Genomic DNA, 13,739 nt, shown 5'->3' with positions numbered 1-13,739 from the left:
GTCCATACAGTGTGTGTGAGATGTCAATGTAGTGTGTGTGTGCTGTCAATGTAGTGTATGTGTGCTGGCAATACAGTGATGTCAATACAGTGTGTGTGTGTGTGTGTGTGTGTGTGTGTGTGTGTAGCATGTCAATATAGCTCATACTTGCCAACTTTTCCTCGTTGGCTTCAAGGTGATCCCGGGGGAGGAAGGTGTGCTGGGGCGAGGCTTGACAAATCACATTATTTTGACTCCGACCTTAAAGCGATTGTCACAATTTTGGCCAATAACAGCAGGGGGGGCTAAGATGATGCAATATTTACATCATTACGCCTGGGAGGTCTCCCAAAAATGGGGGAGACTCCCAGACATTCCGGGAGAGTAGGCAGCTATGCGTTAAAGAAAAGCAGCTTATGAATCTCTAGAGACTGAAGTGTCTTTTACATTTCTGTCTCCATTACTGAAGTCATGTTGTCTTACCTGTCAGTCATTGATTAAATCTTGGTCTCCATGAAAATGGCTACCTCCATAGGCATCAATACAAGGACATAGGACACAATTTCTGAATTGTGTCATCGTGCCACAGATTGCGATGACAAACACGTCTTGTACTGGCTCAGCATCAGGGAAAATGCCAGACTCTTCAGGGAGTGAGGGAGATCACCCCTATTTCAGGGAGTCTCCCTGACATTCAGGGAGAGTTGGCAAGTATGATATATAGTGTGTGTGTGTGTGTGTGTGTGTGTGTGTGTGTAGCATTTCATTATAATGTGTGAGGGAAGGGGAGCATGTTAATATAATGTATGAAGGAAGGGGGATCTTAATTTAGTGTGGGAGGTAGGCTATTTAATGGTGGAGTGCAGGAGGGGGCTAGTTATTTCATGGGTGCTATTATATTTGTGGGGTGGTAGTGGGGCAATTTAATTTATTGGTCAGGCTGTTTGGAGGGAGACAAAGAGGTTTATATATTAAATGTGTTTGCTATTTAATGTTAAGGTTGGTTGGAGAGAATAAGATCTATTTAGCAAATGAGAATATTATTATTTTAAGGTTAGGGCTGGAGGGATTCCTAATTATAAAAAGTGTGTGCTATTAATTTAACACCAGGACTGTATGGAGTTTTCTAAATTTTATGTACCCATTTTTTTTCTCCTAATAGGGCATCCAACATTCCAGGATCCAGATAAGCAGCAAATGAGTTAAGAAACCAGCACTCACAAGTGGTGAAAGTGACAAGAACAGGTAGGAGAGAACAGGACAGTCTGCCAACTGTCCTTCATCTGGTGGGACAGTCCCAAATATGGGTGACTGTCTCAATTAGGACAGTTGGGAGGTATGTCCCGCTTCACTGTGCACTACTTGTGAAGGCAGTACTGTGTGCACCTAACTGTAGTACACACAGTATTGCTTGTGTATTTGTCTAAAATGATAACCATGTTACATCATAGGGGGTTACCCTGTCTAAAGTGCCCAGGCCCCCCAGAGCCTTAGTCCAGCTCTGGGCATACAAATATATATATATATGGATTAAGCAACTCTAAAATAGCCTCTTTTTATATAGGTAAATATATATTGTACCAAAAACCACCCTTTAAGGATGGGCCACTATTTATGGGCCAGTGCTGTGTTCTTGCCCCCAGGCTGTATTGTAAATCTGCATTTCACAGAATTTATAGTCTATGAATACAGCTGACATGACAGAAACCGAATCAGTCTACTGAGTGCTGTGGTTTGAGTAGGACTGGGGACACTTAAAGCCAATTTCTGGCATCGCAAGATACACAGTGTTGTGACCAGGAATGAGACGAATATTTTGTGGAACGGTTTTGAAAAGTTTTCGTATCTCAGTCCATGACAACCAGTTAGTACTCTCTGATTTAAGAACCGATAACTGTAATATATTGCTTATCATCATATGCTGCCTTGTGACTTTTGCCACTATGTAGTAATAGCATATGGTGGTGGGAAGGCTTGTTGCATACATAGAGTTGGTTTACAATATCACGAGCAAATTCTTTGCACAAATACTTTCTGCTATTCTTCTTATCAGACCACAAATATGCGCTCATAGAAAAGCAAAAAATATTGTACTACAGTGATTCTCTTTACTCAGGATCTAAGCCCAGGTTACTGTCGTAAAGATTTGATAGTATTTAAATTCTGGACTAGGCACTTATTTTTTATTATTTGCAGTTATACTGTTCTAATCCTATGCAATACTAATACATTTATAATCCATTTCTCCATTGCAGATGAGAACAAAGACCTGCATGGTCATGGCGGAAGTTGAAGGTGAGGAAATTAAAAAAGTTTACTTTTAACAATGATAAGAGAATAAGTTCCCTATCTGCAGAGAATGGTACTTAGCGGGTCCAAACTTGTGAACTAATGATCAACTTTATGCTGATCTCATCACAGGATGCCAACTTTAGTCCTTGGGTCAAGCACAAATACTGTGGCTTTAGGTACATTAGCGTTACACTAACGGGACGATTTATTAAATGGTGAAAGGCTCTACTGCTGGCAAAAACGAGGATAGAGCTTTTTCCCGCTTCTCTCTCCATCATCCTATTTCTACCTTCTCTATTATTATTTGCCTTTCACTACTTCTCTCCTCACTAGTCTGCACACATGAACTGTTATGTATCCTGCACCCACAACACTCACCAGCCTACATAAACTGAAATATAACTCAAACCCACGAGTCATCCTTGTATGTACTCTTTCTCACCCTGCTCCCTCTCATGGCTGCTGGTGACATCTCAACTAACCCTGTGCCCTGGTCTATGAATTTCTAAATCCCTCAACCTCCTTGCCATTGCAGAAATTTGGCTCACCTCCTCTGACACTACATCCTCCTCTGACACTACATTCCCTGAAGCTTTCTCCTATGGGGGACTCTCCCGCAACCGCACTCCCAGACCCGAAAATAGACAAGGTGGTGGTAAATACATTCTACATTTTCTAAGCTGCACCTTCCAAGTCACACTATCCATATATTTTACTTTCTCTACCTTCGTGTTGTTGTCATTTATCATACCCCCAGGTCCAGCTTCCCCATTCTCCCAATTTCTTGACATATTTGTGGCCAGGCTCTTATTTTCTATTATTTGACCTGCCTACTCTCATACTAGGTGATTGCAACATTCCCATTGATAATCTTACTGTCACTTCTGCCACTAAACTTCTTTACTTGGCACTTTGGCATTTACCAGTGGACCACATCTCCCACCCACTGTGATGGACACTCCTGGACGTTGTCTTCTCCCGCTACTTCTCCATATCTAGCTTCTCCAGTTTAGCCTTCCCACTCACTGTACATCATGCCTTCCCCCACACCAAAATCCACACATACATAGCGACACCTAAGTACTCTTAACCCAATCCACTTTTTTTTCACTAAAACAACTACTTTCTGCTATGATTGAATTGTCCTGTCTTAATCAGGCCGCCTCTTTCTACAACACTCACTTTAGCCCTAGACAATGCAGCTCCAGCTACGACATACAGTCTCTGATGAATCAAACCCCAACCATGGCGCACAAAACAGACCAGCTGCTTGCAAAGGTGTTCCAGCACTGCAGAACTCCACTGGAGGAAATATTGTTCCTATTCCAATTGCCTCTACTATAAATTAATTCTTTCATCTTACAGCACTACCCCTTCAATTGCCAAACAAACATACTTAAAATCACTAATGTCCACTTTACCACCTTCAACTTCTCTGCTCACCTGTACCTCCTCCCCTTTTCCTCCCTCTCTGTCTATGATAATTAATCTAACATGCACACACAGACACCGACAGAGACTAAGGTAATTTTTTTTTTAGTAGCAGCCAGTTAACCTACCAGTATGTTTTTGGAGTGCTGGAAGAAACCAGAGCACCCAGGGGACACCCACGCAAACACTGGGAGAAAATGCAAATTACACACAGATAAGGCCATGGTCGGGAATTGAACTCATAACCCCAGTGCTGGGAGGCAGAAGTGCTCACCACTAAACCACTGTCACCTTAAAAATATTGCCAAAATACGCCCTTTTTTTACCTAACATGCTACCAAAACTCCTTTTCCTTGTCTCATAATCTGCCGTTTTCACTACCACAACCTCTTGCTATCTGGCATTCCCGACACTCCTGTATCCTCACTTCAATCATTCCTAAATGCTGCTGCAAGACTGATCTTCCGCTCCACATCTGCTGCACCACTTTGCAAATCCCTAAACTGGTTTCCTCAGTCCTTCAGAATCCGATTCAAATTACTCTCTCTCACTTACAAAGCCCTCAACAACACCACCTTTTTATAAATCTCACATCATAATACTCTCCCTTTCGCACACTTAGTTCTACCTCTGAGCTGCGCCTTGTCTCTTCTCTGTTAAGCACCTTTCACTCGTGCCCACTTCTCCCATGCTGTGACCCACATATGGAATTCCCCACCACGCTCAATGAGACTTTTCCACAGCCTTCAAATCTTTAGACACTCTCTGAAAACCCATCTCCTTTTTAGAGCTTACCTTATGCCCGATGATACTATTCACACTAATACACCCTCACAATTGTCCCAATCTCCACTCTAAGCCTCACTTCCTCCTCTTTTTTTCAGCTGTGACCTCTCCAAATGTCTGCATTTATTGTGTCTACCTTGTTTGTCCTTGTTTTATGTACGCCCTCTTTTCCCTACTGTACGCTGCAGTGGAGCACTGTGGCGTCTTACACATCTACGATAATAATAATTATTGTAGGAATGTCATCCCATGATCAACCAGCAGCTGAGTCATCCTGTGAGATGATTACGTGTGTGATTTCCCTACATTTGACCTCAGCTGAATCATTGTGGAGAAATCATGTGACTGCTTGTGTTAGCTAGCAATGCCCTTTAAACACTCTGCAGACACACAGATTCCATATTCAGGTTGCACTTGAACTAAAGGAAGCCCCACCAGTCTGTCAGGATGCTTATTCTCAGCTGTAAAAATAGGAGTGACCCAGGAGGGCAATTGCCTCCCTCTCGTTCCTTCTACCTTATTGTACTGTGCTGTGGTACTATTTTCCTGTTGTTAATTATGAAATAAGAACAATAAGAACATGTGATTGATCTGGCATGTATTATTGTAAAAGCTATTTAGTTAAGAGAGAGGATGCTTCAATAGCTACTTTGTATATTTGTATTTAGTGATAGGATGGCAGTATTGTAGCACATTGCTTAGAACCCTATTGATTACAAACTGTGCTAGTGATCATACAACTACAGCAAATTGACTGTTCTCAATTATCATAGTGTACACATACTACACTACTCTATATAGAATATTAATGCTTTGATACAATTGTTGGAAAATATTATTATAAGAAAGCAAAAGTTCAATTATTTCTCTAAGATGACTCTCAAATTTTCATTGCTGAGGATACATTTACATAGTAATATACTTCTAGAGATGTCTTTCATTTGCATAATAATATGTGTACAAAATGGGTGTTTACACTGTTATTTTCCACTATTAAATATTAATAGAGGTAAACAACAAGGAATCATGACACAGATTCATTCTTGCCAGCAATCTCCACAGGGTTCAAACTCTATCTAAGGATCATGTATTATTCATTCAATGAAGTGGTAATGCTGACAGTAGATATACAATTACAGCTGTATCCCAGAGTGCCTCCATTGTAAAAATTAAGTGGATAATGGTGGTTGATTCTGTCGAGCTTATCAAACTCTCGACTGAGTTCTCAGATGCATAAAACAATTGTCATGTGTAGTTTTTGTGCCAAATACTGCAGGATGTCTGTTCCTTATCATATAAACAATTCTGGCATAAAAGACTGGAAGATTTATGCTTCAGTTACTTTATATCATATCATAACCTAAGTGGCTATTTCATGATTTAGTTATAAAATAATTTCCCACGGTACTTTTACTACAATTTTATTTTGACTCATCCTGACATTCAATTGTACAATTAATGGTTGGCCCATACTTTAGGCATGGCAGAGTTAGGCAGTTACTCTGCTCCTGAGACTTGGGGGTCTAATTACCACTGCAATTTACCATGCTGGGGCTGCTCTGGGAGCCCCCCTACTCTACTACGCATTTTTGTTCTTCACTGGCAGTCTAATGCTATTGTTCCACTAGTGGTCTTCGAATGTAGACCTTCATGCCCACCTAGTGTGAGATGTGAAACCACAGTTTCATGTCCCATTCCAGTGCTTATTCCCCAAACCCACCTAAATTTCCACTAAATTAATTGAATTAGGCACTGGTAGGTTTGAAAACAGCTTTGAATCAGCTGTGCTTGTGAAGCTAATTCAGTGGCACCCATATGGTTAGCAAGTACCTGGCTGAGCATATTAACCATTAAAAAAGAGTGAATAAAAAATTTCTTAAAGACTAATGTTCCTTTCCCACCACTCTGCCCCACTCTGTCAATCCCTTCACTGGTTTCCCATTGTTTCCAGAATTAAATTCAAGCTCAACCTCACCTTCAAAGCCTTCACCAATGCTTCCCTTCCATACATCTCTGACTTTGTCACAAGATACTCCCCACCATGACCACACCGCTTTGCCTCTTCAAATTCATTTCCCTCTCATAACCTCCTCCTACTCCCATTTCCAAGATTTTTACTACGCTGCTTTCCGCATTTGGAACTCCCTGTCTTATCCTACCAGACTCTCCCCCCAACATTCAATCATTCCATTGATCCATTAAAACTCACCTCTTCATGCTTGTCTACCCTACTCCCTCCTAGGCCCTTATGTCCATTCCCTCTACTTCCTCTGTTCACCACCATAGAATGTAAGCTCTCATGGGGCAGGGTCCTGTTTACCTGATGTGTCATGTCTGTCTCCCTCGCATGATCCTGTTGTCATGACTAAAGCTGAATACTCCACTGTCTGCTCACTTAGATGCATTGTTTTGTATCTTTATTCGTGCTTGCTATATTTTGCAAATCATGACTATTCATGTATGTTTTATTATGCTTAATTGAATTTATGTCTATGGGTCTGATTCATTAAGATACTTAAATTAAGAAGTTTCTTATTTAAGTCTCCTGGACAAAACCATGTTACAATGCAAGGGGTGAAAATTAGTGTTCTGTTTTGCACATAAGTTAAATACTGATTGTATTTTCATGTAGCACACAAATAGCAACTTTAAATTTCAGTGTACAGATAAGCTATCAAGTATTTGTGTGCTACATGAAAAACATGTATCTTTGAGATGCCCAAAGCTTGAATTAGATGATGCTACGTGCAGGGCTGCCAAGAGGAATTCAGGGCCCCGGTACAACAAATTCATGGGCCGCCCCCCCCCCCCTTATGGTTGTGTAAGGAAAAAATAATAATTCATGGGTATGGTCAGACAATTGGGGGTGTGGCAATGCACCATTGGGGCATGGCTAGCACAATAAAATCACTAGGTCCTGAATTCCCCGGAGCATGACATTTGTCTAAGCACTCCTGACTTTCAGGACATCTAGCACCCTTGTTTAGTATAGGAAAAATGCAGTGTGTACAGAAAGAGTTCAGTCTTGGCCTGCGCCCACTGGGCTCACCAAACATTGGCATTGTCCCTACTAGAATCACAACATTTCACACACTATGCTGCTCTGTCCTACCTGTTCTTCTCACTTTTACCACATGTGACTGCTGGTTTCTTTAGTTGCGGCTTGTCCGGATCCTGGAATGTTGGAGGAGCTATTTGGAAAAAAAATGGCTACATTTAGAAAATTACAGCCAGCCCCGGCGTTAAATCAATAACATCTATGATTAATAATTAGGCCTTCCTCCAGCCCCAACATTAAAATAGTATTCCCATTACCCCGCAAACAAAATAGCAGCCATTAATTAGCCACCATCTACCTCACACACACTACATTGCCAAAAGCTCCGTGCCATCACACACACATTACTGTGCCCCTTTATCATCACCACGCTATGCCCCCTTATGATCACACTGCGCCCTCCATGCTGCCTTTGCCCCTTTCTTTAACCCCCTGTGCCATGCTGCTTGTCCCTCTTTTCTTTAACCCCTTGTGCCATGCTGCAATTGTCCCTCCTTTCTTCAACCCCCTCTGCCATGCTGCTTGTCCCTCTTTTTTTTAACCCCCTGTGCCATGCTGCTTGTCCCTCCTTTCTTTAACCCCTCTGTGCCATGCTGCTTGTCCCTCTTTTCTTTAACCCCCTGTGCAATGCTGCTATTGTCCCTCCTTTCTTTACCCCCTGTGCCTCTCTGCATTTCTCCTTCCTTTCTTTAACCCCCTGTGCCATGCTGCTTGTCTTGTCCCTCTTTTCTTTAACCCCCTGTGCCATGCTGCTATTGTCTCTCCTTTCTTTAACCCCCTGTGCCATGCTGCTTGTCCCTCTTTTTTTAACCCCCTGTGCCATGCTGCTTGTCCCTCGTTTTTTAACCCCTCTGTGTCATGCTGCTATTGTCCCTCCTTTCTTTAACCCCTCTGTGTCATGCTGCCCCCCCTCGTTTTTTAACCCACCCCCCCGTTTTCCTCCCTTCACTTACCTTTACTTCTCTCTTTTTTCTTGTCCTCTCTGCTGCTCTGTGCTCCATTGCTCCAGACTGACTGAATGCTGGGCGTGACATGATGATGTCACACCAGGAATTCAGTCAGTCTGGAGCAATGGAGCACAGAGCAGCATAGAGGAGGGACGCCGGCGCCGCAATCACATGAGTATGTTTTGGGTTTTTTTTAACTACCCTGCTCCCCCCACCAACGACTGAGCCCCGCCAACCCCCCCGCCGAAAAAAAATAATAATAATTAGTTTTGAAAAAAAAAAAAAAAAGGAATTAGTACAGTCCCCCTCGGTGGCCCTGGCTACGTGCACTTGAGCTTGGCACGCCCTTACTGTACACTGACTACGTGCATACAACCATTCCACTCCCAGTTTCCCACTGAAATCGTAGGCTGTAGTAAAGGTCCATTGCATTCAAAGATGAATTTTGTGTTGCTGTGTTCTCTGACGTATGGATTCTTGGTATGCGCAGTGCGATTTTCCACAAAATATGTTACATATTGGCAGTTACATGCCTTAATGAATCAGGCCCATTGTGTTTGCAAACTTTGTAGTAATTTCTTTATTATAAGTCAGTGATCAAACTTTTATCTCTCTTTCAGAGCTTTCAACCAGTAGGCAGCACATGACTGTGGTTTTACTAGGCTCAATTGCCTTTGCGTGCTTCATAGTACTCATGTCTTACTCAACTGCACGGTAAGTTATGTATTAAGTTCTGTGTAATGTTTGCTTTTCTGGATAAGATTATTGATAGTGTGAAAATACCTGAATTATGACTAGTAGGATAAACTTAGCAGTGAACAGTTTCTATTCTACTGAGTCTATAATGTCATTTAAATAGAAATGTGAAAAATTACAAAAATGTGTTTAAAGCTAAATGAGTCATCTAAGTTGTATGAATTTCCTAGTATCCCAATGATGTGCTTGCTAAGAGGATTGCTATGCTTCTCTAGCACATTTATGTCGACATTTTATTTGCATTGTAAAGGGGTCAAGATGTCAGTTAATGCAACATAAACACTCAATACATAATACATAATACACTCAAATAATAATAATAATAGTACACTCAAAAAATAAATGAATATAATCTTTCCTACACTGTTTTTCGTCAAATGTAAGTATCAAAAGGGTATTTCCACCCACAACAAAACATTCATGTGGAGCAGCCTTAGTAAAACCTAGCCCCAAAAAGTTAATTAGATTGGGTTTGGTGTTCAGCTGATACAGTTGGTACCCCGATATTTTGCATGCATGCTCCCACTAGGATTGTGTTGCTGATGGACAAACACTGCCAAAGATTGGGTCAGTAATGGGAAGGAAGAAAAGTGCAGCAGACATTGTGGGACTATACTCCATTCTTGGGCTTAGCATTTTTTCAGACAGGCAACACGTTCCCAATGGAATCAAGATGAGCAGTGGTGGACACACAAAATATTGGGAGACTCACCAAAGCACATAAATGCCAATCCCCATCTAAGTAATCTTTTGGGTCCAGGTTTTACTTTCCATATATTCCTTTCAAAACTGACTTTTCAGTTTTGGGTGGAAAGGTGGTTAGAACTTCTGCCTCACAGCACAGTGGTCGTGAGTTCGATTCCCGACTAGGGTCTTATCTGTTTGGAGTTTATAAGTTCTTCCTGTGTTTGCGTGGAGGAGCTCTGGTTTTCTCCCACACTCCAAAAAGATACTAGTAGGTTAATTAGGCTGGTGATAAAATTAGTTAGTCTCTGTGTGTGTGTATGTTAGGGACTATGTACGTGTGTCTGGGTGGGTATGAGTGATTGAACACCTAAATTCTGACGAGAGTTAGAATGACATGTTAATGGTGACTGATGTAATTGGCAACATGGAGGAAATTAGATGTGTTGAAAAATATACAAGAATTCAGAGAAAGAAACATACCGGCAGTGAGATTTATGTCACTTGTACGGACTACAGTTTCATTGATGCTATCAAGGGGGAAATGCAAGGACCCGTCGGCTGTATAATGTACTACCCTTCCTAAAAAACATTATACAGCCGCCAGGTCATCGCATTACCCCCTTAATAGCATCAACGTAAGTGTCGGCCTTAGAAGTGGCATAAATCTCACTGTCAGTATGTGTCTTTCTCTGAAGTCTTGTATGTCAGTATTTGAAGACGTCTAATTTCCTCCATGTCGCCTATTACATCAGTCGCGATTAACGTGTTGTTCTAACTCTTGTCGGAATTTAGGTCTTTGCTACAATGACTACCACAGGTGTGTATGCTAGGGAATGTAGACTGTAAGCTCCAATTGGACAGGAACTGAAGTGTTGAGAAATTGGTGGTGCTATTGTCACGAGCCGCGGCGGTACTCACAGCCGCCGCGGCTCGCTTCTCATGCGCCCCCAGCGTCCCGGCCGTCACCTTGACGACCGGGACGTCATTTCCTCTTCCTGTCCGGCCGTTACCAGGGCAACGGCCAGACGCTAGTACACTAGCGCTGCGTCCCGGCGGTGCTGGTAGCCGGGCGCATGCGCATAGCAGGCAGCCTGTGGGCTGATTAGGCTAATTAACAGGCATTAGCCTGCAACTGTGTAGGTCAGGGGCAAGCCCTGATTGGCCCTGCTGGATACTAGTAAATTAGCCTGCAGGAGTGTGTTCAACTGCTGATTGGTCTGTGTCTGTACTTAAGGCAATGAGGTCTGCTGCCTCATTGCCGGTTATAGCTTCTGTGCTCCAGTCTGCTGACCTGCTTGTTCCAGTCCCTGTATCCTGTATCTACGTTTGACTTCCCGTGCTTCGTATTGGACTTCGCTTGTGTTTCCTGTGACCCTGATCCTTGGCTTGTTTACCCGTTCTGCTAATTTGCCTGTGACCTCTGACCTCAGCTTGTTCATCATTACTGTTACCTGCTGCCGGCCTTTGACCTCTGCGTGGACCTGACTCTTCTTGCCTGGGTTCTCCCCAGCCGGTACACACTTCACGACCCTCTGTCAGTCTGCAGCCCAGTCTGTCCCCACCATCAGGGGCTCCAGTGAACACCTGACTGGCAGAGTAGACTCCGGGTTGTGTTGTGCCAGCTGGAGGGGTTCCTAACATTATAACCGGCCCACTCACGGAGACAAGATTAGGATGGATGCAAGTGGATCCACACCGTCTCCGGCACAAACCCTAGCAGGCCATGTTGAGTCTTTGTATCAGATGATGCAGGGATTGGCTGAGCGTATGTCTGTTCAAGAAGAAGCCACAAAAGCTTCACAATCTCCTCCAGATCCCATCTGTGAGCCCAAAATGAATTTACCGGATCGGTTCTCCGGAAATAGAACCTTGTTTCGGAACTTCAGGGAGAGCTGCAAGCTCTATTTTCGGATGAGACCCCGCTCCTCCGGTTCAGAGCAGCAACGAGTTGGGATTATTATTTCCCTTCTACAGGGTGACCCCCAGTCCTGGGCGTTTTCTTTGCCACAGACCAGTCCGGCCATGCAGTCCGTAGACTCCTTCTTTGAGGCATTGGGTTTACTGTATGATGACCCGGATCGAGTGGCCTCCGCGGAAGCTCACCTACGGTCCTTGAAACAAGGCAGACGGTCGGCAGAAGAATACTGCGCGGAATTCCGTAGATGGTCACCTGACAGTGGATGGAACGACCCTGCCTTACGTAGTCAGTTCCGTGTCGGCCTATCTGAACAGATTAAAGATTCGCTGGTGCAATACCCGTCTCCTAGCTCTCTGGAGGATCTGATGCACCTCTCCATTAAAATTGACAGGAGATATAAAGAGCGGAAAACTGAAAAGGAAACGTCATCACCTCCATCCGTCTTCGTTCCTATCTCCCAGGATGGTGAGGAACCAATGCAATTGGGAGCATACCGTCTTTCCTCTGAGGAGAGAGACAGGAGACGGTCACAAGGCTTATGTTTATATTGTGGCGCAAGAGGCCACTTCTCCCGTTCTTGCCCAAACAAGTCGGGAAACGAGCATGCCTAAGGAACGAGGGAGAGTTCACTTAGGTCTACAAATTGTCTCCCAGAAAAATGCACTATTGGTCCCTGCACAGCTCACGTTCAGTGCTCGTTCTACGAAACTATCAGCCTTCATTGACAGTGGAGCTGCTGGCAACTTCCTTGACATCGAGTTTGCCCGCTCTGCTGGTATTCCGCGGATTAAACTCCAATCTGCCATTACGGTATGTGGCTTAGATGGTAGTCCGTTGCCAGGCGGCAAGATTACTTGGGAGACCCCACCATTACAGTTGAACATTGGCGCTCTCCATTCGGAATCCATAGTCTTACGTCTTATCGAATGTCCTTCGGTTCCTTTAATTCTGGGCCACCCTTGGCTATTCTGCCATAACCCCGTCATGGATTGGGCAAAAGGAGAAATTGTCCAGTGGAGCCCCCATTGTACACAGTCTTGCTTGACACTACCTCTACGTATTATTCAGTCTATTCCGGAGCAGCTCCCTTCTCAGTATCATGACTATTGGGATGTTTTCTCCAAAAAGGCTGCTGACACACTACCACCGCACCGCAATTTTGACTGTGCCATTGAGCTCATTCCGGGCTCTAAATTACCCAAGGGACGTTTGTATCCTCTCTCTGGTCCAGAGACCAAATCCATGCAGGAGTATATTGACGAAAACTTGGAGAAGGGCTTCATCAGGCCATCCAAGTCCCCAGTAGGAGCGGGGTGTTTCTTTGTACCCAAGAAGGACGGTGGACTCAGACCCTGTATCGATTATCGAGGGCTGAACCTTATTACGGTTAAGAACACCTACCCCCTTCCCCTCATCTCCGTTCTTTTTGATCAATTAAGAGGAGCCACTATCTTCACAAAAATTGATCTTCGTGGGGCCTATAATCTCATACGTATTAGAGCAGGTGATGAGTGGAAGACGGCTTTCAACACGCTCTCGGGCCATTACGAATACCTGGTCATGCCGTTTGGCCTTAGTAATGCTCCTGCCGTATTTCAGGACTTGATTAATGAGGTGTTACGTGAGTTCCTGGGACACTTTGTTGTTGTTTACTTAGATGACATCCTCATATATTCAAAATCGTTGTCTGTGCACCAGGGTCATGTCAGACAAATCCTACAGAAATTACGGGAACATCACCTCTACGCTAAACTCGAGAAATGCGAGTTCGAGGTCCAGAAGGTATCCTTCCTCGGTTATCTAATCTCCTCAGAAGGTTTCTCCATGGACCCAACCAAGGTCCAAGCAATTCTGGATTGGATACAACCGAATAACCTCAAGGCGG

General features: G+C 43.6%; 1 protein-coding gene across 4 annotated transcripts in view; it reads left to right on the top strand.

Moving 5' to 3' along the window:
- SUSD1 (sushi domain containing 1) overlaps positions 1–13,739 on the top strand; it is a 235,253-nt gene that overhangs the window by 207,843 nt on the left and 13,671 nt on the right. For all 4 annotated transcript variants that reach the window (XM_075210949.1, XM_075210946.1, XM_075210950.1 and 1 more), the window contains 2 exons: positions 2,235–2,274; positions 9,114–9,207. In XM_075210949.1, the coding sequence (XP_075067050.1) occupies positions 2,235–2,274; positions 9,114–9,207 (134 nt within the window). The remainder of the gene's footprint in view (positions 1–2,234; positions 2,275–9,113; positions 9,208–13,739) is intronic.

This window comes from Mixophyes fleayi, chromosome 1, assembly GCF_038048845.1.
Source record: "Mixophyes fleayi isolate aMixFle1 chromosome 1, aMixFle1.hap1, whole genome shotgun sequence".
Lineage (NCBI taxonomy): Eukaryota > Metazoa > Chordata > Amphibia > Anura > Limnodynastidae > Mixophyes > Mixophyes fleayi.
Note: the sequence above shows the minus strand (reverse complement) of the source record. Positions and strands in the feature narration are given on the sequence as shown.